The 25,279-nt window shown below is 48.6% G+C and overlaps 1 protein-coding gene across 1 annotated transcript in view; it reads left to right on the forward strand.

The window, feature by feature from the left end:
- Tmprss4 (transmembrane serine protease 4) overlaps positions 1 to 17,015 on the forward strand; it is an 18,435-nt gene extending 1,420 nt beyond the window's left edge. Inside the window, exons 3-14 of the mRNA XM_028783670.1 lie at positions 410 to 443; positions 4,631 to 4,744; positions 6,154 to 6,306; positions 7,208 to 7,337; positions 9,907 to 10,008; positions 10,882 to 10,922; positions 12,474 to 12,633; positions 13,608 to 13,774; positions 14,600 to 14,698; positions 14,881 to 15,023; positions 16,268 to 16,417; positions 16,863 to 17,015. Coding sequence (XP_028639503.1) covers positions 410 to 443; positions 4,631 to 4,744; positions 6,154 to 6,306; positions 7,208 to 7,337; positions 9,907 to 10,008; positions 10,882 to 10,922; positions 12,474 to 12,633; positions 13,608 to 13,774; positions 14,600 to 14,698; positions 14,881 to 15,023; positions 16,268 to 16,417; positions 16,863 to 16,874 — 1,305 coding nt within the window. The 3' untranslated portion in view covers positions 16,875 to 17,015. The remainder of the gene's footprint in view (positions 1 to 409; positions 444 to 4,630; positions 4,745 to 6,153; positions 6,307 to 7,207; positions 7,338 to 9,906; positions 10,009 to 10,881; positions 10,923 to 12,473; positions 12,634 to 13,607; positions 13,775 to 14,599; positions 14,699 to 14,880; positions 15,024 to 16,267; positions 16,418 to 16,862) is intronic.
- The last annotated feature ends 8,264 nt before the right edge of the window (positions 17,016 to 25,279 follow it).

The raw sequence follows: 25,279 nt of genomic DNA on the forward strand, positions 1-25,279 counted from the left end.
GAGAGAGAGAGAGAGAGAGAGAGAGAGAGAGAGAGAGAGAGAGAGAGGGATTCACTGAATCCTGAGTTTACATTTATGTAATGAATGACAGTGTCTTTTGACATTATTGAATATTTAAGTATCCCCTTTATTCAAGTTTCTATAAAAATACAATATATGTAAAAATAAGCAAATGATTGACAAAGGGAGAAGCAATACAGATAACAAGCCAGCAGCCAATTGCTTCTCAGGCTCCTAACTAGTCTCTACAAGTGGCAAACCAGTGGAGCCAGGTCACATAGGGATATAGATGATTTTTTCATTTCGACCAGTAGCTTAGGCGTAGAAGGAAGACTATAGCTGGGAAGGGAGCACTGCTAAGTCCGGATCTCAGAGGTCCCCTCACTCAACCTTTCCCCTTCCATTGCAGGAGCCAGACAGTGGCCAACCTCTGAACAACCGTGGTAAGTTCACGTTCCCGGGCCTTTGAATCTCAGCTCCTGAGTGAGCCACCGTTTGTGTGAATGCTATGTGTGACATCAGTCCACCGTCCATCCATCATTCAAATGAAAAGTACTAAATACTCATACATTCCAGGATTTGTTCTTTAAAAAAAAAAAAAAAAGGCTTGGTCTCTGGGGAATATGACCAGGAGGCCTAATGACCAAGAACAGTGACTCCCTAGTCTTCTCTGTGCCAGGCCCTGATCCTTATGAAGTTGGGTTGGACAGTTGTAGCGGAGTGTAGATTCTGGTCGCTTGGAGTTCATGCCACCAAGAATTCGGGACACTGGTGTTTTAAATAGCTGTGGATTCCTGACTAAAGAGGACAGGTGGATGAATAAATAAAAAGCTCCCAGTTTTAAGGGTTAAACCTCTCCTATCATATTCTCTCGAATACCTACTTCTGATAGCTAACACATCGGCAAGACGAATGAATGGGGAGCACCTCCATCAGACAATGGCCATTCCCGCTCATGTTAACGTCTTATTTGAATCACAAGTTAATAATAACCAGAAACAATAACCCAGTGAGTAGAAACAGTACCTCCTTTGTACTCTGGAGTTAATGTAACAGCAGACCACAGAGTCCCCAGAGAGCACAAGGCTTCCCGTGGTTCTTCCTGTGCCTCTCCCAGTGAACAAACCCAAGAACTGCCAAACCAGAACACCTGGTGGGAAGGAAGCTGAGAGGAGAGACTGTGCAGCTGCTCAGGTGATGGAGACCGCTGTACAAACCAGGCTGGATGAGTCAGCCAGTCACGGGTGGGGGTGGGGGTGGGGAGGTGGGGATCTGAATTCCTGAGTCCCAGAGGTCAGGAATAACACTTAGGTCATTAAACACCAGAAAGCCAGCCTGTGGATGTGACTCTGTGTGTGTGGTGTGTGTGTGTGTGTGTGTGTGTGTGTGTGTGTGTGTGTGTATGCTTGTGTGTGTGCTCGTGTGTTTGCTGAGTTAGTTGGGTCAGTAAATGAAGTCAATTACACAGCTTAGAAGGTTCAGAGTACCAAGTCCAGAAGTGAACGTGACAGGAATCCCTGTTGTCACTCAAGAGGAAAGGGACAGGGGAAAAACCATCTTCCTGGAAGCTGTATCTAGAAGCAAATGTGCAGGGTAAACAAACAGATAAAACAACCACCACAGGCAGGGAGGATGTTTCTGAACTTTAGCTAAGTTCCTTCCTGAGGAACATCCCTCCCAGAGAAGGGAAGCAGGTCTTCCCTGAGACCAGCCAGGACACAGCTTAGGGCCTGGGCACAATCCAATAGATTGTTCACTAACCACGACAACAAATCAACCTCATGTCCCCTGAAGCAGGTGACCAGTAAACAAACCACGCATGGATGACTGAACAAGGTATTGATGTGTCCCTGGCCACAGGAACAGAATAATTCTGAAGACTTGGTGTGAGGACTTTAAAACCAGGACCAGCTAGTATTATTGATAATCTGCTTGGTGCCAGACACTAACAATTTACAGGCCATGGCATGTCTTAGTCACATTCTCAGTGCTGGGCCTCTGTACAGTTCACACTCTCCATTAGGGGGGCACAGAGTTTTTGAGTTTCCTTATCGACAGTCATTGATACCGTCATCTATGGGGCACTGGCCTCTGGAAGACATCAGTCTGAGTTTCAGATGAGCAGAGAACTGTGAGTAGAGCCAGACACGGTATTAGCACTGTCTGAGGCAGAATGAGAGCTGAGGGGAGGAGGGTGGACAGGATGCGTCTAAGAGAACAGAGCCGAGGGTGGATCGTGTCCCCTTTCATGGACACTAGTTGAGTGTCTGCTGTAGGCTTTGCTCCAGGCACTGGAGACTCAGAAGTGCACAAAAGATGCTGGCTTCGTGGTGGCTTCATTTCCATTTCAGGGAGCGTTGGGAGGAGACAAAAACGTGCCAAAGTAGGTCAGCAATGATAAGTGCTTTGGGGGGAAAGCAGGCAAGTGGGGGAGGGTGGGAAACATGCGGTGGTCGCACCTTAAACAGGAAGATCTAGAGTGGGCTCACATGAAGGAGACTTGAAGGAAGGTTGGAAGACGCTGAGGGAGTGAGCCATGTAGGTGTGGAAGCTGGAGAGCCCGTCTACTGTTGTCTAGGTTTCTGAAGCTCTTGTGCTTCTTGCCGAGCTCCCCTTGGGAGAAAGGCCCCCAAATGCCTCCTGAGTTCATTGCCCGAGGAAAGGGACCTGGAAAGACCCAGAGCCTGTCTCCGATGCCAACTGAGGACTTTTCACAACCTTGTCATGCCCCATCTGCTTGGCTAGCCATGAGTTCTTTTGGGTCGCTGTGACCGATACACCTGACACAAACAACTTCACGGCATTCTGAAATAGTTCCAGAATTGTTTCAGTCCATGAAAGAGTGTAACAGAGCAATTCACATGACATTGCAGAAAATGGGATATTTTCTGCAGAAAAGGAAATTTTTAAAGTAGGCAAAGAAAGTAGACTCCCAAATATAACCCCTTGGGGATCTACTTTCTCCAGCTAAGCCTTAACTTCCCAAGTTTCTAGACGTTTCCAAAATAGTACTGCCATTTGGGGACCAAACATTCAAAACTAAGAGCCTGTTGTATCATTTCAGATTCCAACTATGACACTGTCTGAAGCAAACGTGTAACTGCTTGTGTGTTTGCTTGTTTGTTTGTTTGCTTGTTTTACATTTTTCAGGCAATGATAGCCTCCTATGTGAGCTCCTTGGTCCCAAACTCTTTCATTTCAACCCTCTTCCTCCCTGATGAGTGAATCCTCTCTAGGTAACAGTAGCATCACATACCCTCCCTTGTTCAAAGCGTTCAGTGGCTCCTCAGTGCTGTCAGGACAAATGCCAAACCTTAGTCTAGTTTCTAAGTCTCCACAAAAGGACTTTGTTGTCCTGCCTCCCAACAGGCTTTGACCCACTTCATAATTGAGGACACTAGATGCTCACAGTACCCCCTCCATGCCTGGGTCTCAACTGTCCCAGAGACTCTGTTCCCTGTTTCTCCATGTATCAAAGTACCACCCGCTCAGGAAGCCTCTCCCAGCGTTCCCCAGGTGATGTCTCTACTCTACCTTCTTCCACCTGGTGGACTGCCATTTGTCCTGTTTGACTCTACCCCCAGACTCTAATCTCCTTAAAGACAAGGACCACACTGAGGACTTGCTGTGTGTTGGACTAACTTGGAGGTGGGCCCACCATAATACATAATAATAACTCACAAGTGTTTATCAAAACTCTGCTATAGCCTCACTGTATGAGGAGGCAAAAATGAAGGCAGTGGGCTAGCTTACTTGGCAGAATATAGCCCAGTTAGCAGAATGCTTGCCTAGCATGCATAAACCCTTGGGTTCCATCCCCAATACCGCAGAAACCAGTGGTTGTGGTACATGCCTCAAATCCCAGCACCAGGAGGATCAAAAGTTCAAGGTCACCCTCATCTACCTATAGAAAATGAAGCTAGCCTGTGCTACGTGATCTAGCTCTCCTGCCCTTTAAGAAAATGATCAGAGAAACAACTGGAGTAAAGGAGTGACGGGATAAAGTCTAATGTTCTCCAGCTCTGGAGGGTAACTGCAGGTGATGACATTTGATGTCCCAGAAGAACTAGTGAGAGAATCTTGGATGTTCCCCACACACACACAGAAATAACTGTCTGTCACGATAAACAGTAACTACCCTGATCTCACCATTAGAGATTACATACGTGTATTGAAATGTTACACTATACCCCCCAAAATACAATTATATGTTAATTAAAAAATAAAAATATATTCAAGAATGGGACAGGATGAATGATAGCATTTCATATATATATCATGGTAAGGGCCCAAGTACATGCGTGACGAGCTTGGGCCCCTCCCAGGGCAGGTACAGGTCAGACCCGACAAGAGTGACATTTTATACAAGGTAGGGCAAGACAAGGGGAGGCAGCAGGAGCTGCCAGCTCCTTTGAGAAATGGTTATGAAAGATAGGTGAATCTGGGCGAGGGAGGGGAGGAGGAGGGAGAAGACGTGATCACAAGTCTCAGCCTTGCCTGCAGGGATACTCCCCACCAAACTGTCCCCAGGGCATCCTGACACCGGCCAGGAGCAGAGGGCTATGAGTCTTGGCAGGGCTGGGTTCTGAGTGCTCACTGTATGCTTGTCCCTCTGTCTTTCTCCTTGCAGATGTCCCTCCCCTTCGCAAACCCCGAAGGCCCCTGGACACCTTCAAAAAGGTGGGGATCCCCATCATTGCAGTGCTGCTGAGCCTGCTAGCCATCGGAATTTTGGCCCTCCTCAGTGAGTTACAGCCCCTCCCACAGCTTTCACCCCACCCCACTCCCCTGTGTGGGCCCCCATTTTCACCCTCACCCCCTCAGCCAGCCACAGCCCTCGACAGTCCTCCCACCCACAGTGATAGGCAGGTGATTCGCACAAAGCTTTTGGAGGGGGGGGAATGAATCTTCCTCGTGTATCCACCCCTGCTTTGGAGGGAGCCTTCTAAGTGCAAGGGGAAGGTGAGCGCATCCCCCAGTTCTCCCAGATGGCTTCTCTTCCAGATGGTTGCTATACACGTGGCACCCATTCCAAACCCACACAGGCAGTGGCAGAGGTGCCCACCCCCAGCCGCCTCCTTCCCATCTCCTGCAAACTGACAGCTGGTGGAGGAGCAGGGTGAGGGGGCTAGATGGAGTGTCTGTGCACCCCTACTGTCTGTCAGGCTAGAGAGTATTCCTGCCTGTAGAGATCGGAGAGAGAGGAGATACTAGGGAAGATGACTGGGCAGGTAAAACCCTCTGCCCACCTCAGTTCCTTCTTCAGGAACCCTGATGTCATCCTTGGCAGCAAACTCCGTGACAGTGATTTCCAGAGTTACAGTAGGGACTGACCACAGATTGTATAACAAGGAACTGAGCATAGGAGACAAGCTTAAAAGTCAGGGATAGGGATCATGGCTCCCCATGGGACCTGTGTGCCCAGAAAAAAGTCCACTGAGCCCCTCAAGTATGAATTGCCTTAAAGCATCACGAACAGTGATGAGAAATCTTATGTGAAGAACCTGTATTAAAAACCAAGAACACGTAGTAGGCAGAGCCGGGACGCAGGGTGTGTAGCACTGTACAATCTGGGCATGGGTTGCCCTTGGGGAGTCTTACTTAGAGCTCCCCAAGCTCTTACTTAGAGCTTACTTACACTTGCAGCAGACACCACTCATTGGATGGCGCACAGAGATCTTCTGCTTGAACCCTTAACTCTACAGTTGGACACTGAGGTTCAAAGCCCAGGCAAGGCAAACAAGGACAGAGGCTGGGGTGGGACCCCAGTTCTCTGGCTGACCAGATCCTTGTCGTATCCACAGTCAGACACCACCTCAATCCTTGAGAGCCCAGGGTGGTTATGAGATGTATAAAACCCCAAATCATTTCTTCTTGACCTTAGTTGGCCCAACCGTATGCAGTTGTGTTAGTCAGCTTTCCATTACTGTAACAAAACACCAGAAAATAATTCCCAAAAGTCCTCTGACCCCCAGCCAGGGATGTGCATGCTCATACACATACATGCATGCACACACACTAAGGAAATTATTTATTTTTAAAATTGGCTGCCTGCCTCCAGCCAGCCTGACTTTCAGAAAAAGCAGCCCCTCTCTGTCCCCAGTCGCCTGCTTGACCCCAGCCCGCTCTGCCCCTCCCTAATGTTCCTTCCAGTCAAGGTGGTTCTGGATAAATACTACTTCATCTGCGGAAATCCCCTGACCTTCATTCAGAGGGGCCAGATGTGTGATGGCCACCTGGACTGTGCCTCGGGGGAGGATGAGGAATACTGTGTCAAGAACTTCCCTGAGAAGCCCAGAGTGGCAGGTGAGTCCCTGGACTGAAGGACAGGGACAGTGGGGGATGTCTGCTCAAATGTGGTCTCTGCCCTGCTTCTTTCTCAGTTTCTAGCCCTGGTAGAAAAGGTCCCCAAGAGCAGGGTTGTGGCACACCTACCATTAGATCCCAGCACTGGACAGGACACACTCTCGGGAAGGGTTAATGGTCCTGAGGGGACAAGGGACTATTGCTGATACTGGAATGGCTGTAGCCACCTTTCTAGAATGCATGACCTTGAAGGTTCCTCCTTGATAATTCCAAGAGGCTAGAAATGTCACCATGTCATTTAGCCAGCCACCCAGTCTTCCACTCATGGACAGAGGAAGGTGACTGAAGGAGCGAATGTTTCAAGCATAAAAGCTGGTCTCTTCCAGCTTGGATTGACCCGCCAACACTTTGTCCAGAAGACAGTTAATAAGATCCTTTGAGAGGCAGGGCAGAGTGACTTCCTGTGCATTGGCTCTTAATTAGTAAATTCAAATGCCTATGGGTACCTGCCATCCTACTACCAATGAGGTTTTCACTCCAACTCTTTCTCTGACCTTTCATGGAGAAGCTACCAGGTCCCTGGCTGAGATGTTTCCCCAAACTGGGCAAGCTGTGTAGGCCATGGTAAAGCAATTATGTCACTGGTCATCAAAGCTGATACCTAGCTGAGCAAAAAGAGAGGCTGTCAATCATTGTCCCTGGGCAGCTGGTCAGGCTTCCCCATAGCTGCCATCCAAATTAGGTTCTAGTCAACTGGAAGAATGTGCCTTGATGTTGAATGTGTCCTCAGTTCTGGCTTGGGGAGCAGTGGTAAGGGAGGAGGCTGGTCTCATGATAAGTTCCAAGGGGCTGGGCTAGAGTGGTCCCACCCTCCAACTGATTCAGGCTCCTTCCCTCCTAGTTCGCCTCTCCAAGGACAGGTCCACCCTGCAGGTTCTGGATGCAGCCACAGGGACCTGGGCCTCAGCCTGTTTTGACAACTTCACAGAAGCACTGGCCAAGACAGCCTGCAGACAGATGGGCTATAACAGGTACTCAATCAGGGCCATAGGAGGCTGTCACCTCACGCCAGCAGCCTTTCTGCCTTTTTTCCTTCCTTCCCTCCCTCCTTCCTTGTCTCCTTCCTTCCTTCCTTCCTTCTTTCCTTCCTTCCTTCCTTCCTTTCTTCCTTCCTTCCTTTGTGCTTGCCTGACTCTCTTCTTCCCTCCCTGCCTCTCTCCCTTCTTTACTTCCTATTTCTTTTCCCTAAAACCACAGGCATGGAATTCATACAGAACAGTGTTTGAACTCCAGTGCTCTCATTAGCAAGCTGCATGAAGGTTAAAAGGTTAATCCCCCAGCCTCAGTTTCCTCAGAGTTACCAGTGTCAATCTCATAAGAGATTTCTTTTCTCCCCAACTACCTCTCTTTTGTGATTTTGTGAGACGTCTTCCCCGACCATAACCCAAAACGAATTTAATATGCAATGTCATCTAGATGAAAATTTACCAGGAAGGAAGACTGGAGGTGTAGCTCGTTGGTAGAGCATTTACCTGACATGTGCAAAGCCCTGGGTTCCATTCTCCACACTTGAAAACAAAAATAGCAAGGACTAGCCTGGTTCTGTTGGGGCCCCATCACCAGAGTCCCAGCTCTCTCAGGGGATTGCAGAAGCAGGTCCCAATCTGGAGTGGATGGAAGGTACATGAAGGGTAATTAGCATTATATATATTTTTGTTCATTTGATCTTGGCAGACAGCTCAAAGCATGGTTATTATTAAATCTGTGTTAGAAGTGGGCTCTGAGAGAGTAAGCAGCTTCCTCAGGCAGAAGCTAGGAGGTAGAGGGATGGAATCTCTACCAGCCACGACCCGATTCCTGGACACCATGAGTTCTCATAAGCATCTGTTTGTACAGCGAATTCTCTCTACTCACAAGGCTTCATCAGAGACGAAAGGGAAAGTGAGAACTGGTCCCTCCAGGAGCCTGCCTAGAGAGGATGGAAAGGAGCCCAGGTGATCTGCTGCACAAGGGATCACACTCTCCCTAACAGGCTGTACTTGTCAGGACTCTAAGAAACAGTCCAGAGACAAGGCAGACTACTAGACAGACATTGCCTGTCGATCACAGAGTTTTCTCCATAGATTCCTAAAGCAGCCTCAAGGTTTTGTACAGAACATGTTCTGGGCAGCCAGTATCAACCCATATAGCCTCTGTCCTTTCTGCCCCCTCTTTATAAAAGTCCTGCTCTTTTCCCTCCTGAGGAGGAAAACTCCCAGCACCCTCTAGAAAAGGGACACCTGTCAGTCACCCCATTTCCAAGGACAGCATGCCCAGTACCTGCTGTCCCCTATTTCCCCTGCAGCCATCCCCTCCTCCACTGCAGACCAGCCAACTGCAGTGTCAGCTGGACCAGATGCAGCAGGCTGTCTCAGTTATGAAACCGGGAGTTTCCTGAGGTTCTTAAAGTGGCAGACTCCCAGAATTCCTACACTTCTAGAAAGCACTGAAGCACCAGACAGCACCACCCGACCTCTTCAGCTTTAGGATAGTAAAGTTCATTAAATCACTGCCCAGGTTAGCTTTATTGGGCATGTTTGCCGACAGCTTCCTCTCTCCTTCTGGATCAGAGCTCTCTGTTCAAATCTATACTTTCCTTCCTGCCTGGATTGGAAGGAAACCTTTCTTACCTAGGAACACAAAGCCATAGGTGGTCCAGTGTAGGAGTCAGGGATCATCTGGCTCACACATCACCTTATGGAGAAAATTAGGACTCGGGGAGACACACAGGACAAATATGACTTGCCCATGGTCACACACCAAACTGGTGTCAGATCCAACATATTGGAACTTAAGTCTTGGGGGCTCTCGAGACAGACTCTGGTCATTCCAGATCCAACACCTGGTTCACCAAGGAAGTGTTTGCAGCCCTAAGTGTGGACTAGCCAGCCAGGGACATGGATTGACCCCAGATGTCTGTGCAAAGCTTGCCCCGAGAGGAAAGACTGGGGAAGAAGGGGGAAATTTAGAAGATGAAAATTTAGCAAAGAAAGAGCCAGAGGACAGAGTAGTTAAGGAAGGCTTCCTGGAGGAGGAAGACTTGAATAGGGGGGTTGAAAGAAGACAAACATGGATTAGCAGAAGGGAAGGGAGAGGGTTGTCCAAGTTTCAGAAGTTCCATCTGGGCTCCTATAAGAATAGATCCAGGCTTCTCCAGTCTCCAGGCCCCTTATATGGAAAACCAAACATCCACACTACAGTTCCCTCTGCGCTGAGGCAGGAGTTCATCTGCATCCCTTTGCCTCTTTGCTCCCACTGAGGTGAACCTAAAGAGATGCTGGGGCATCTGAGATTGAGATGGGAGGAGAGCTGGGTGTGAGGGAAACAGACCCCCAGCCCTCTGCAGAGCTCCACTTCTGGGCCAGGAGTCCCCGTCCAGGAAAGCAAGGCCACGGCAGCCTGCCTTGGGCCGAGTTCTGCCTTGATGTGGGACCACCGTTCCTGTGATCCAGCAAAGCCAGCCATGCCCCACTAACCTGTGCTTCCTCTGGGAGCAGGAGCTCTTTCTGCCATGCAATTCCAGCCTCTGCCCCAGCTCACAATTCACTCTCCCTACCACAGCCAACCCACTTTCAGAGCAGTAGAGATTGGCCCAGACCAGAACCTCTCTGTCGCTCAAGTCACAGGAAACAGCCAGGAACTTCAGATGCAGAATGGAAGCAGGTGAGTAAGAGGATACCTTCTGACCTACAGAGGCTAACTAACACTGGAAAGCAGCTCAGGGTTGCAGCAAGGGGAACACGAACCAGACAACAGGAAGAACTAGCCAAGCAGTTCATTAAATGTCTATGGTTATGAAATATCATTTTCAAGCTCAGGTAGGGCTATTCTCTATTGACTTTTTTCTTTAATACGACATGCACTGTTCTGCTCGAAGGCAGAGGAATGAACAGTGACCTTCTCTCTCCCTGAACTGTCAAAGATTAACACCTTACACGGCTGCTTCATGCTCCCTAATGAGTTGCCTAGTAGGCAAGAGCCTGAAAGTAGCTTTGTACTTTTCCATCACTTCCCCAGGCCGAAGCACCCCCTTCTAATGCTCCAAAGATGGTTCGCCAGTCCTCACCTCACCACCCCACACTAGAGCACAGCTGATTCAAAACAAAATCTCCTGCAAGGCAGCCAAGGCTCCAGGAGCAGGCTGGCTTCTTAGCATTCAGGACGCTGGACAGAGCCTTACCACAGTAACTCTTGAAAAGGTGCAGGTTAGTGTCAGAATGGTTATCTGCGTGATTCCATCAAAATCCTGGTCTGTTTGGAAGGGCAGCCATGCTGCAGGTTCTGCTCCCTGCCCACCCAGGGTTCCAGGAGCCCAGACTGACTTTTCACTGGGAAGGGTTCCATATGCTGTAGGTGCATGCACAGCAACACGAGCATTGCATTAAATGGAACCACACTGAGTATTAATGCAGTTCTACACACACCCATGATGAAGGCTCGGGGGATGGGATTGAATCAGCAGTTCACAAAGGCTGAGTTCAAACCTCCCAGCCAAGGGGAAAGCAGAAGTCACAGGATCCCGTGTCTCTCTTTCAGATCCTGTCTCTCAGGCTCCCTGGTTTCCCTGCACTGTCTTGGTGAGTACGCCCTATCTCTGAGGGTCTGGGGCTTAGGCCAACAATGATTAAGAAGAAAGACCTTCATCCTCACTGCTCTGTCTCCTGGTCTCTAACTCCCACTGTTTGGGGCCAACCTTAGACTTGTAGATCAGTGTTCCTTCAAGTGGTCAATGCCAAGAACTCCCTTCTGCCATCTGCTCTCTCAGTTCACAACCTGAGTATGTTAGATTTTTATTGCTGTACCGAAATATCTGAGGCAGGATAATGTCATAAAGAAGTTTTGCTTAGCTAACAGTTTTAGAACCTGGAGGTCTAAGACCAGAAAGCCACTTTGGTTTGGCTTCGAGTGCTGGCCTAAGGCTGGGTGGTGGATCATGTGACGTGATGTGGGTGAAACAAGAAACCAGACAGCGGGGTGGGCTCTATCTTGTCATAAGTTCTCTAAGACACTTGGGGATTATAGAAAACAACTTTATCCTCCTCAGAGGGCAGCTACTCTGGTGACCTAAGGGTCATTAGGCCTCACCTCTTAAAGAACCCACCACCTCATCACCACCATATTCAGGGCTAAGCTGCCACTCCTGGGGAGGCACACTCAAACCATAGCCTGACTGTTCCAGAGACTTCCATGCAGGTCACTGGCTGGAAAGAAGCTTTTATAAAGACCATGTGACACAGTCCATATGAGTGTAGACCCCATCTTGCCAACCAAGAAGCTTTGAGTGAGTGAGCACAGAGTAAGTTGAAAGCAGAGGCAGATCAGATAGCGTTTGGCAGACACAGGGCCAGGCGGGGGAGAGATGGTGGGAAGGGGCCTCCTTGGAAAGATCATCGTGTCAGGAGTGTCCAAAAGACCAGAGAAGCACAGAACAGGGCAGAGACATGGCACTGGAGGTTTTAGTTTAGGGTTTGTTTGGTTTTTAATTATGAGGCAGGTATGTACATGTGCCTGCAGCACCTGTGAATACCAGTAGAAAAGGCAGTTGTGAGCTGCCTGTTGTAGGTATTGGGAACCAAACTCAGGTCTCTGGAAGAGAAGGAGGCACCCTTAGGCACTGAGTCATCTCTCCAGCCCTGACATTGAAATTTTTAACTCAAGTTCAAAGGTCATATGTGAATGGTAGGTCAGAAGACAGGGTGGCCAATGGGCAGCTCCCTTAACAGAAGGAAGAAACCCAGTTCCTAGAACGTGCTTATTCCCTGATACCGAAGTACCTTGTGAGTATCTGTTTACTCAGTGGGGAGTTGCTAGGGGCTGTCCATTTGAGTAGGGCTTTCAGAATTCATGATTCCATGCCCTTGTCTGGTTTGAAGATGATACATTCCCAGCCCAATGATCACATCCATGTTCAAAAATCTAAATTCCTAAACGCAAACTACAGGGGAGTCTCAGGGACGCCTGTGGTGTCATGCTGGCTGTCTTCACACTACTGATTCAGTGCTGATGTGGGTGGGTTCTCCCAACCTTCCCGTACCACTCATGAGGGCCCTGCTCCAGGGGTCTCTGGGGAGGCAATCCCTCCCCAGAAGCCTGACTCTCCTCCTTCCCTCCCCCCCCACTGAGTCCAGTCTGTGGAAAGAGCCTGAAGACTCCTCGTGTGGTGGGTGGAGTGGAGGCCTCTGTGGATTCTTGGCCATGGCAGGTCAGCATCCAGTACAACAAGCAGCACGTCTGTGGTGGAAGCATCCTGGACCCCCACTGGATCCTCACAGCAGCCCACTGCTTCAAGTAAGTGTGACGAGGAATCCAGGAGCTAGAGAGACCATGCAGGGAGCCAGCCTTGTTTCCTGATTGTGCACCCATGCCCCATCCATCTCCTCTGGAAACCATCTCTAGGGTGCAGCCTTTGTGCAATGAGACATGAGCCATGATGTCCTTGTTAGGTACTGAAAACTCTGTGCTGGTCTCCAGGGTCGAACTCTATTGGGTGGAAAGCTTCAGATACCCAGAATCCTCACCCCATAGCATGCCCACTTCATTCATGCTGCCAAAGCTCTCCCCACACATCTGGGCTCCCAAGAACTTGTCTCCTCCTTGTAAGTCTTCCAGGAAATGATACCAAGATCTAGAGTCACTGCCTATGTCTAGAAACTGAACCACTTGTAGCGTATCCTTCAGTCCAGCAGAGAGGGAGCTGGCCAGGCCTTGTGAAAGAGGCTCCACCCAGGGTGTCTTCATTTTCCTTTATCCATTTCATTCAGCATCTAGAGAGTACCAAGAACCAGCCCCTTTAGGCCATGTGCATCACATAAACCCCATCATTGCCTTCAAGGTTCCCCATCTAGATCAAGGGTACTGCATTGTTTTGAGACTGACAAAAGCAGTACATCCCCTCCTGGGGAAAGGTCCTGCACACAGGTGGTGCCTGATGTAAAGGAGAATAAACAAAAGCTCAAAAGCTGACTCAACGCATGGCAATGCAAAGCTAAAAACAAGACTGGAGGAAAGATTTCAGGTCATGAAGACCCAGGAGTGGGCCAGCCCCTTCCCAAGTCCTCTGGGTGGAAGTTTCCTTGGGCACATTTTATGAAGAAAAGAAACCAGATCTCCTCTTCTAATCTGGCTTCAGGAAGGTGGCTCTTAGACTGTCTTTTCCACCACTCCTGTCCCTACCATTCCATGACCCCCTACAGTATCGGCAGACTTGGGGACTTAGCCCTACGTGCTTGGATCCCCCCTGATCTAACCATCTCTATCCCTAGGAAGTATCTTGATGTTCCCAGCTGGAAGGTGAGGGCCGGCTCAAACGAACTGAGTAACTCTCCGTCCTTGCCTGTGGCTAAGATCTTCATTGCCGAACCCAATCCCCTGTACCCCAAAGAAAAGGACATTGCCCTCGTTAAGCTGAAGACGCCACTCACATTCTCAGGTAGGAGGTGGTCCCTGGGCACTGGGTCCCCAGGTTAACCTTTCTCGGGTTCTGCTAAGGAGCTTTGGACACATCATGTTCCCGCTCAAGACCTCAGCTTGCCTGTGGGTGTCCGACTAACCTGGCATCTCAATCTCGCTCTAGCTGTCAAGCTGACATGCCCATCTTCCCTGCCAGAGATTCTTCCAAGTCTGTTTGCTCTATTTGGAAGATCAAGGTCATCTGCTCTTGGATCTGTCAGGACCCTTTTTTAAAGAATTGTCTGGCCCATTGCTCACCCCTGACCTGTGCCCAAGGCCCTGCCCAACAACCCCACCAGAGTGTCAGTGAGCTTCTGTTTGTTTTCCTCCAGGAACAAGGAACCTAGCATTTCCTGGTTTTTCCCTTGTGTGTGCATGTGCATGTGTCAGAAGACAGCAGGGACGAGGGAGGAGGTGAACACTTCAAATGATGCGTGTGGTTCCCAGGGACCACAGTGGGGAGGTTGAATGGGCAAGTCTGAGCATGCTTGAGAATAACTGTCTAGCCTCCAGAGGTTGATCTCCGACTGTTCAGTACCTACACTTGGGTGATGTGGGGCAGAGACGAATACTGCCTTGGCATATGAGAGTGAGGTGAAGGTATGTGAGGTCAGGAGTGGGAGGTCTAGATTGATTTGTTTAGACGCCAAGGGCCTCGCTGACAAGTGGTTTATTCTCTCTAGGAATTACCTAGCCTAGTCTTGCTTAGACCAGCAAGATCCCCCAACGTGAAAAAGCACCAAATATAAAAACTAATAAGCCATCCCTAATCTAGGCTCTCTTTCCTCCCCTCTGCTCCTGGTAGGCTCAGTCAGGCCCATCTGCCTGCCCTTCTCTGATGAAGTGCTCATCCCAGCCACACCAGTCTGGGTCATTGGATGGGGCTTTACAGAGGAAAACGGAGGTGAGTCTTGGGCTCGGAACCTCAGACGCCTTGCATGAGGGTCTCATTACCCTCCCCGGTAGTAATAAGAAAGAAGACTATCCTGACCAAATCCCAAGCAGCAAAAAGTAACGATGGTCCAGAAAATTAAGCTGGGCTGAGAGTAAAGAGGAGAGTAAGGAACTACGTTTTCAACCTCCCAGGGAAGATGTCTGACACACTGCTGCAGGCGTCAGTCCAGGTCATTGACAGCACACGGTGCAATGCACAGGATGCCTACGAGGGGGAAGTGACCGCTGAGATGCTGTGTGCGGGTACCCCACAGGGTGGCAAGGACACCTGCCAGGTGAGTCCTCCGAAGACCATGGGGCGCTCTGTGAAGAGGGATGTAGGTCCTAGGGAGAGGTGAACCCCTACAAGCTGGATGCCCACGAGAAACCTTGCAAACTGTGATCCTCGGTTTGTGATTAAAGGAAGGTAGGAATGTGCCCTGAGAAAGATAGAAGGAAGAATGGGTGGGTAGATGATATTTGGCTCTAGACAAGGGGAAAGAATCTAAGTAGATATTTCACATTTAAAGATGACATCGCTACCTTCTCCACCCACACTCAATTCCCCAACATCTATGACCCCTTTGGGGACAGTGGCACCAGGTCTATTTCCCCTCCCACTGTCCCTGTGCTTTATTAGAAAACTCATCTCATGCTAGGTGAGCTTTGGTACATGGACCTTCTCCCGTCTCCATGGCCACCGGGACTTGTGAGCAATCCCTGTGTATCCTCCTACCACCCCATTCCTCCAGAGGACCTTTGGAACCATTTTTATTCAGATTTCTCAGTCTGCCTCCCTTACCAGACATTAAAATCCTCATTCAAGAGCCGTCTCTAAATCTTCCCTTGTGGGCCGTGAAGAGATTTAAAGACCATGCCTGTCCTTCAGGAACTCATGGTGGCCACACAGAGATATGCAAGCAAGCTGTCAGGCCACAGTGCCACTGGTCTCAGAGAGAGGCAGTGCGTGTCGATTTCACTACTTGATTTCTGTCATCTACTCGTGATTGGTTCTGTCAACCCATTTGATCATAAATTTACTGAGGCCAAAGATCTCTTTTCAAGTCCATTGAATCCCAGCTATGCAGAACGGGACCTACCATAGACAGAAACTGGACGGCAAGTCAGTAGATGTAGGAACTTCTGGACTTTACTTTGCTAGTGTGACTTAGGAGCCTCTGATAAGGCAGGCAGCATGCCCTTAACTTACCCGCCCACAGATGGGCCATTTCTCCCACAAGAGTAACAAACACTGAACAATACGAACAAGAAGGAGGGTAGAGAAGTGAGCATGCGCAGAACCATGGAGGGTAGAGAAGTGAGCGTGTGCAGAGCCACGGAGAGTAGAGAAGTGAGCATGCGCAGAACCATGGAGGGTAGAGAAGTGAGCATGTGCAGAGCCACGGAGAGTAGAGAAGTGAGCATGCGCAGAGCCACAGAGTCGGGGGAGATCAAATGGACCAATTCAGAGATGGGAGGAAGAAGGCCACCCTTAGCCCGGCCTGCCATCTCCAGCAGCTCCTGACCTGACTTTCCGCAGGGTGACAGTGGTGGGCCTTTGATGTACCATTCTGACAAGTGGCAGGTCGTAGGCATCGTGAGCTGGGGCCATGGCTGTGGGGGCCCAAGTACTCCTGGAGTGTACACCAAAGTCACTGCCTATCTCGACTGGATCTACAATGTTCGGAAGGTGAGTGTTTCAGCCCGACTGGGAGCCCTCCCTCGCCATGTCTACCCTGAGGGAATGCACCATCCTTAGATTTGATTTAGGTAGCTCTGACAACCTTTTACATCCCAAGTACATTTCCTTCCCAGCAAGCTGACAGCCTGAGATCTCTCAATCGAAGCCAAGATTCCTTAGGTGGGTGATCTCTGTGAAATGCAAGTACCTTAGGGTACAGAACCCCAAGGTTTATCATTCTCCACAACCAGAGTGAGCCTGCTGGGCCCTTTCCAGGGAGATGATGCTAAGAGTATAGAAAGGGTTGTGAGGTGTCCCGGTCCCTAGAGGGGAGAGTGGATGAACAGGTGAGCAAAACGGTCTTAGGAAAGGAAGATAATGTTGACCCAGTCACTACTTTGTTGATTTGGAGTCATCTGATTCTCTGTCTGCCATTGTCTTCTTTTCTCTCTAGTCTGAGATGTAATGCTGCTGTCCACCACACCCAGAAGCTGCTTCCCCTCAGACCTGCCTACTACGTGGTCCCTCAAAGTCAGAGAGGGGACAAGAGTCTCCTTGAACAAGCTCTGGTATTTCTGCAGCAACCAAGGACTCAGACATACACATTGCAGAGGTGCCCAGAGTGGAGTCAGATGGGCTAGCTCAGCCACCCCTGCATCTCCCAAATCCTGTGAGACATGCAGTTCATGGAGTGAAGCCAGGCCATTGACTCAATTCTCAGAAGTGTTATTTAGCCAAGGAGACTCTCCCTTCCACTGAAGGAAGGGAAGTCAGCTGTCTCCTGAGAAGCCAGATCACTGGCTGAGAAGATAAGACAAGGGTCTGAAAAGCCTTTGTCATCTTTGCCCAGTCCTGAAAGCACTTAGGTAAGAGATCAGTCAGTTCTCACGTAAGGTGTGTATTTTAGTGTCGGGGTATTGTTATTGTCACACCTGTGGTCAATGCCATTAAACAGGTATGAGAAATCACTAGCATAGACTTCCTGGACTGCTTAATAAGAATCCAGCTAAGGCTGTCACACCTTTAGCCTTTGGCCTAGTGTTGCACGACTGTTCCCCAGAAAATGTGAACGAACGTCCATCTGACACAGAGCACCAATGACAAGCCAAAGAAATGATTCTGCCCGAGTCTCAATGGCTGAACCAATGGGTTTGCTGCGGTTTCAAGCAGATGCATGGGTAATTTGAAGGCAGCTGCCTCACCAGCAAGCCCTCCCCTAACATAGATAAGAATACATGAAAGAGACATCACTGAAATTCTGCACAGCGATCAGACAGTTTGACTGCGAAGCTCTGTCCTGTGTATCACCTCTCCCCTGGCAATTGGTGGACCGCTTGTGTGTGTTCTCGGAAAGGACCTCACAAGTCTTATGACTCTCTGGGCTTCTTGCACCTGTAGGTATCATAAACTACACCTCTCATTAGCTCCCTGTGTCTCACAAGCCCCCTCCTCTTTCCTGGAAGGAGTATTCAATTCCAAGAGAATACATACAATACTCCGCCCCTTCTTCTGGCTCTTACACGTTTTCATTTGTTTTGCTCTAACCTCCTCCTCTTTGGTGATGTTCCCTGAGCCTCAGACAGGCTGATGTAGACAGCTGCTGTCTTAGTTAGGGATTCTACTGCTCTGATAAACACCATGACCAGAAGCAAGCTGGGGAGGAAAAGGTTTACTTCATTCTATAGCTCTCTGGCCACGGTCCATCACTGAGGGAAGCCCTGGCAAAAAACTCAAAGCAGGAACCAGGAGGCAGGAGCTGAAGCAGAATCCACGGCAGCGTACTGCTTATTGGATTGCTCCTCACAGATTAGCTCACTTTCTGATACCACTCAGACCAGGAGCCCAGGAGCGGCACCACCCAGAGCAGGCTAGGTCCTTCTCTATCAGCTTGCAATTATGACACCGCAATCTGGATGGAGGTGTTTTCTCAGTTGAGCTTTCTCTTCCCACTTGATGCAAGCCATGTCAAGTTGATGAAGAAACTAACCAGGACAGGTAGTTATTTTCTGCCACCTCACTAGTGGGGCCACTATGCGACAGCAACTGTCACTTACTCTTGACAACTTGTTGTAAGTCTCCAAAGTAGCCACTGCCAACTACAAAAAAAAAAAAAAAAAAAGAAAAAGAAATTTCCCTCCATAACTAAGGCCGACGGCAGCAGTGATCTATAGATATAAACAGAAACGTCTAGAAGGCAATTTGATAGACATATCATATTCGTTTGTCAATGACAATAGCTTCCCCCTTGGATCCAGGAGCCTCTCTTGCAACAAATCTTTGTTCTGACTTACAGCGTCAAACGTGAGTTCTCTCCTGTGCAGCAGGACTTAAATCTCACTAGAAAGCAGTTAGCTATACCCATCACAGTTGGCCACACCCACAGCAGTTGTGTTATACCCATCATAGTTGGCCACACCCACAGTAGTGTCACACCCATCACAGTTGGCCACACCCTTCATGGCTGGCCATACCATCACAATTGGCCACACCCATCACAGTTGGCCACACCCATCGTAGTTGGCCACACCCATCACAATTGGCCACACCCATAACAGTTGTGTTGTACCCATCATAGTTGGCCACACCCATCACAGTTGGCTCCACCCACAACAGTGTATCATATCCATCACAGTTGGCCACACCCTTCATGGCTGGCCACACCCATCACAGTTGGCCACACCCATCACAGTTGGCCACACCCACCACAGTTGGTCACACCCGTAACAGTTGTGTTATACTCATCATAGTTGGCCACACCCATCACAATTGGCCACACCTATCACAGTTGGCCCCACCCACAACAGTGTATCATATCAATCACAGTTGGCCACACCCATCACAGTTGGCCACACCCTTCATGGCTGGCCACACCCATCACAGTTGGTTACACCCATCACAGTTGGTCACACCCATCACCGTTGGCCACACCCATCACCGTTGGCCACACCCATCACAGTTGCATCACTATAGCACCACAGCCACATCTTATCTGGCATATCGATGATGAAGCACAAAGGGTCAAATAACAGCAGGACTGTCAACAATTCCCCTGGCATAGGCTAACACTTTCTGGCACTGAAAAAAGACATGGAGCAGGGAGTAAGTTTCCAGAGCAACCCCAGCCTCATTTCTCTCTGTCCTATAGCCGAAGTGTGTGACGTCAACAATAAGAACTCGCCATCTACCTCTGGCATACCACCAACAGCAATGGCAATAACATTTATGGATTAAGGGGCCCCCTCAGGGGCTTTGTGGCCAACAACTCATAAGGCAGTAATTCACCTCTGGTACAAAGTTTCTATTCGGTAACCTTATGGCTTCTGGCTATGCCTCTTCCACCCACACAGTGTCTTCACATAAGCTCTTTAATTGCTGGGGTTTTTTTTTAACTGTTCTTCCAGATGCCTTTCCAAATCTGTAAGATACTCAAGGTTTAACATTACATAATAAAACTTTTTATAGAGGATAGACAGTCTCTCAGAAGGCCCACCACCATCTGCTCCAAGCAAGTACCAATTGGTCTTCAGAGTCAGCAGCCAAGGGCACAGTTAAAATAAAATGTTAGCAGGCTCCAGTGCCATGTGAAAGATGCTAGCACTGATACCAATTGTCCAGTCAATGAGCAGGGTTGGGTATAGCAGTATGGGGAGACATTCTCATCCAGCTCCCCATAATTGCCTTAGTCAGTGTTCTATGGCAGTGAAGAGGCACCATGACCAAGGCAACTCTTATAAAAGAAGCTTTTACTTGGGGCTTGCTTAGAGTTTCAGAGGTTCAGTCCATCATCATGGTGGAAAAGCAGAAAGACAAGGTAGTGGAGAAGCAGCTGTGAGTTCTACTTCTGGTTCCACAGGCAACAGGAAGAGAGAGATTGGGCCTGACTTGAGTTTTTGAAACCCCAAAGCCCACCCTCAGTGATACTTCCTCCAAATATTGTCACACTCGCTCCAACAGGCCCATATCTCTTAACCCTTCCCAAGCAATACCTGCTGACTCCCCATTCAGATATGTAAACCTATGGGGAGCCATTCTTATTCAAACCATCACAATAATTGAGCGTAATTTTCTATGTGTCCTTTCATCTCCTCACTGTGGGACCCTGCAGTGGGGCCACCTTGCATCCACCTGCATCCAGTGAGCCCAGCAAGGCTGGCTTATACTGCTTGGCCCAACCCAGAGCCAGGGTGTACAAGGCCCATGTTCTCCTTATCACTGGTACTGGCTTCCCACATCTGTCAGGTTCTCAATTGATACCATAACTGTTACTTCTCCATCAACCACATCTGGTTCCTGAACATACTGAACAAACCTTCACCCCGGTATACCTTCTTGCAGGGGAGAAACAAACATGGTGTTGCTAGGGGAGTAAGTGTATATCCCTAGGACAAGCTTAATACTTTTATACGTAGCGTTCTGCTACTACTACTTCCTTTGAAATTTTATTTTAATTAATTAATTTAATTAATCAATTTAATTAATTAATTATGGATGTTTTGTCTGCATGTATGTTTTGTCCATACCACATGTGTACCTCATGCCCAAGAAGCCAGAAGATGGCACTGGATGCCCTGGGACTGGTGCTAAAGAGATTGTGAGCTGCCATGTGGTTGTTGGGGTTGAATCCAGGTCCTCTGGAAGAGCAGCCAGTGCTCTTACCTGATGAGCCATCTCTCCAGCCCCATTAGATACCCCCTACACACATCTTTGGTAAGGTTTTGCTCCATGTTTAAAGCCCCCCACCAACTCCTATACCCAGAGGCTCACCTGGGTAGCATTTAGCTTTCTGCCATCCCCACCCCTTCCCCAGACTCAACACAACTCATGTCACATTTTCTTTCAATTAATGCTCCATTGTGTGTGGTCCCCTTTTGTTCCTATTCTCCTGGAGACTCTGCCTTATAAACTCAACTTACATGTGTCTGAATTGTTCAGATCTGTCAACGCCTCTTCTACATTGTAGAGAGATGGAATTCCACCGTGGAGCTCAACAAAGTGGCGAACCCCCCCCCCCCAGTCCTAAGATCCCTGCTGATTTAACTTCTATCTGAAGACTCACTGGCTCAGTGAGCTGGAGTTGAACACCGTGTCCTCTGTACCAAATTCCTTGGTGGTACCTGCCTTCCCTTTGGTGTTTTCCAGACCGTGATATTCATGGGGATCTCAGTTAGCACTAATCCCATGTCCCTAAAGGCTCACAAGAACCAATCCATCAAAGACTAATCTCAGATAACTCAGTCTCTGCCTAAAGGGAGCTCGGTATTGTATAACTCGGTTTTTCTTCCTCCGCAGCAGTCAGACTGATTTCATTCACCCCAAACAGCTCAGACACAGCATCGTCTCTCTGAGCGTCAGAGCTTCCCATCCTCGGCCATTACGAAGGTCCTCATCTGAGTGTTGAACAGTGAACGTTCTCGTCCTTTGCACTAAAGATTGGACCTACAGGGTAGCTTCCATCACTTCTATTTCTCTACCCACCCACGCCCCGACTGACTGTCTGATGCTTCCGGCAAATGAATTTCAAGTTTGGGGATTCCAGGAAGGGCTATTTAGCATAAACCTAAATTGCATTATCTTTTCCTTGCGCCCTGCCATCTGTAAGGCACAGCAAGGCAACACCTCCACCTCATCACCCCTTTCTTCCTCTTTCTGCCAAGGAAGAGGCTAAGAGGATGATAGCATTCTTATCTCTTTTGCTTTCAATTCCTCTCATTCAGGCAAACTCTTCTGGACAGATAGCTCATCCTCCCTTGCATGTCTGATCAGCCACAGCAAAGCCACATGACTGTTGCCACAACGTATTTAGAACCCCCATCTCAAAAGGCCACTTAGGGAGATCACTATATAGTATCTCGTCCATCATCTTCCCCGCTTGAAGGGAAGGGATATTCCCACTCTCACGTGGCAAACCCCAAAAGAGACACACCACCTATTGCATCAACTTTTCCTGGAAATACTTGAGCAAACATTTATTGCTCCCAGATTGGGCATCAACAGCAGACAGAAGGAATGAGTCCACCCTAGTCTACCATAGGTGAGGACTAACCCACGGCAGTAGAGGCAACTTATAAGCAGGTATACCGCTAAAGAAAATGCCCCCCTTCATTCAACAACCACAAACAGCTCATAAATCCTCAGGAAGGGGTTCATGCATCTACTGTACTGTCTCAAACTACCCACGTCTCCCCTTCTTCATGATAGACCATCTGGGCCCAAGCCAGTGAGGAAATAATCACGACTCTTCTCATTTTGAGGCAGCAGTGGTTGTACCATGCCCAGAAGATGCAGAAGACAGCATTTCACAATACAACACTACATTACAGAGTGGAAGATGGCCACCCTGGATCCTCCCCACCCCCACACCCCGCCCAGAGGCCCAGGATGTTCCACCCTAGGATTGCTTAGCTTTGCTTGCAAGTCTTATCACCCACAGCAGAGGACACACAACTGCCACTACATCAAAGAGGCACACCATCTCATGCCACTTGGAAAGATGCCACACCCTCAGTGCATCAGTCTGGGCAGAGTCTTGTAAACTGGATGGAACTGCCCCTACCCAGTGCATCTTTGTTCTGCTCTTCATTGAGTACCAGTTTTGCTGAGTACATTCTTCTGGGGAGACGTGGACATCTATCTATCTATCTGTCTGTCTGTCTGTCTGTCTATCTATCTATGTCTATGTCTATATGTATATATATGCTGGATATATATGTGCTGGAGATAACATTATGTGATGGAGAGTGCGTGTGAGTGTGTGTGTGTGTGTGTGTGTGTGTGTGTGTGTGTGTGTATTTCTATTTGAAGGAAATAGCTACACAATACCTCGGGATAAGTCGATCCTAAGGAGGCATTGCTTCTCAGTGTACAAAGAAGTAAACAGAGACCTGAAAAGCTGATTGGCTGCTGAGTAAGAGAAACAGTGACCTGAGTCTGGGGAAAACAGAGGTTCAGTGTGCTTCCCACACAAGCCTGTCCCATTGTCCTCCCATCCCTGATATCCTACCTGATATCAGCCATGGGATAAAGACAACACAGATGAACCAAGGGCTTTATGTTAAGTGAAATAAGTGTGCTATTTTCCTGGAAATACTTGAGCAAAGTACATGAGGTACATAATCAAACTAGTGGGCTTCCAGGAGCTGGACGGAGCAAGCAATGAAGTTACTTGCTTAACACAGAGTTTTAGCTTGTTGGTGGTGATGGTGGTGAAGGTTGTGACAGTGATGGTGGAGGTGGTGGGGGTAGAAGGGTGGAGTGGGGGGTAGTGATGGTGGAGGTGGTGGTGGTGATGATGGTGGAGGTGGTGGGGGTAGAAGGATGGAGTGGGGGCAGTGATGGTATATAGCGCTGGCTGTCCTGGAACTCACTCTGTAAATCAGGCTGTCCTCAAACTCAGTGATTTTCCTGCCTCTACCTCTCAAATGCTGGGATTAAAGGCGTGTACCACTTCAACTGGCTCAGAGTTTTAGCTTTATAAGACAAATCAGTTCTGTGGGGAGATGGCCATGAGGTGACAGCACAGCACAAATGTGCCCAACACCGCTGCGTGACACGTTGACAAATGGCTAAGGTGGCCATGTTCTGTGCACAATCACACTTCAGAAAAGTCATGCCTGCAATCCTAGCTGCTTAGGACACTGAAGGAAAAGGATAAAAGGTTCAAAGCTAGCTTGGGCTACAGAGTAAGTTTGCAGAGGCCAGCCTGTGAAGCATGGTGAGACCCTGTCTGAAAACAAAAAGTTGAAGAACGGTGAGCTGGAGATAAAGTTACCTGGTGGAGGACTTGCTTAGCATGCATGAGCCCTAAGTTCAGTCTCTGGTATTTTCAAAGTCATAAACGGCTGTGCTGATAGCCCAGAGTGTGCTGACTGAGAGCGTGAGCTCTGAGGTCAGAATGCTCACGTGACCAGTTTAACCTTGGTGTGTCGTAATGGTTTCCTTGTCTGTATCCACAGCATGAAACTAAGATTAGTAAGTAAGCAATGTCTCATAGGGGTGTGTGAGTATTAAATCAGTCAGTACATCCAACATAGTGTCTGTCACATAGAAGTGTACTGTCCAAGAATTATTGTCTTAGGGTTTCTATTGCTGTGAAGAAACACCATGACCATGGCAGCTCTTATTGAAAACAAACAAAAAACAAAAACATTTAACTATGGTTGGCTTACAGTTCAAAGGTTTCCTTCATTACCATCATGGCAGGAAACGTGGTGGAGCACAGGTAGACATGGTAATGGAGAAGGATTCTTCATATGAATCAGCAGGCAGCAGGAAGAGAGAGTCACGCTGGGCCTGGCTTGAGCATCTGAAACGGAAAACCCCACCCCCAGTGACACACTTCCTCCAACAAGGCCACACCTCCTGACCCTTTCAAATAGCACACCACTCCCTGTGAGGGAGCCATCTGGGGGCCATTTTCATTGAAACTGTAGAGTGAAAAATTATAGATACTGGGTATATAGAATCCTTTTTAGACATATAAAATATTCTTTAGGCTTTCTTTATAAAGACATGGAGAAACCGAGCCATGAAACAAGTTAAGAATGTGGACAGGCTAGTTACAGGAACTGGCTAGAATGCAAGTTAGCCAAGCTGAGAACCGCAGTGACAGGACAAGGCCGAAGTAAGAGGGCAGGACCACATTCTTGAGAAAGATAAGCGTACAGAGAGTTTTCACCTGATCCTGACTCACGTAGGTTGGGTTCCTTTGGAATGTTCTGCTATTTTTATGTTATGCCACCTTAACAACCATGAGCCCCCTCCCCATTCCTTGGTTTGTGGTTTTTCCCCTTAAAAACCCCTCTCAAACTAGCTGTCGGGGTCAATTCAGCTCCCGAGTGGGCATACGAATTGACCGGCAGCTAGCTGTCACAC

Source organism: Grammomys surdaster, unplaced genomic scaffold (assembly GCF_004785775.1).
Source record: "Grammomys surdaster isolate TR1022 unplaced genomic scaffold, NIH_TR_1.0 1164, whole genome shotgun sequence".
NCBI classification, from domain to species: Eukaryota; Metazoa; Chordata; class Mammalia; order Rodentia; family Muridae; genus Grammomys; species Grammomys surdaster.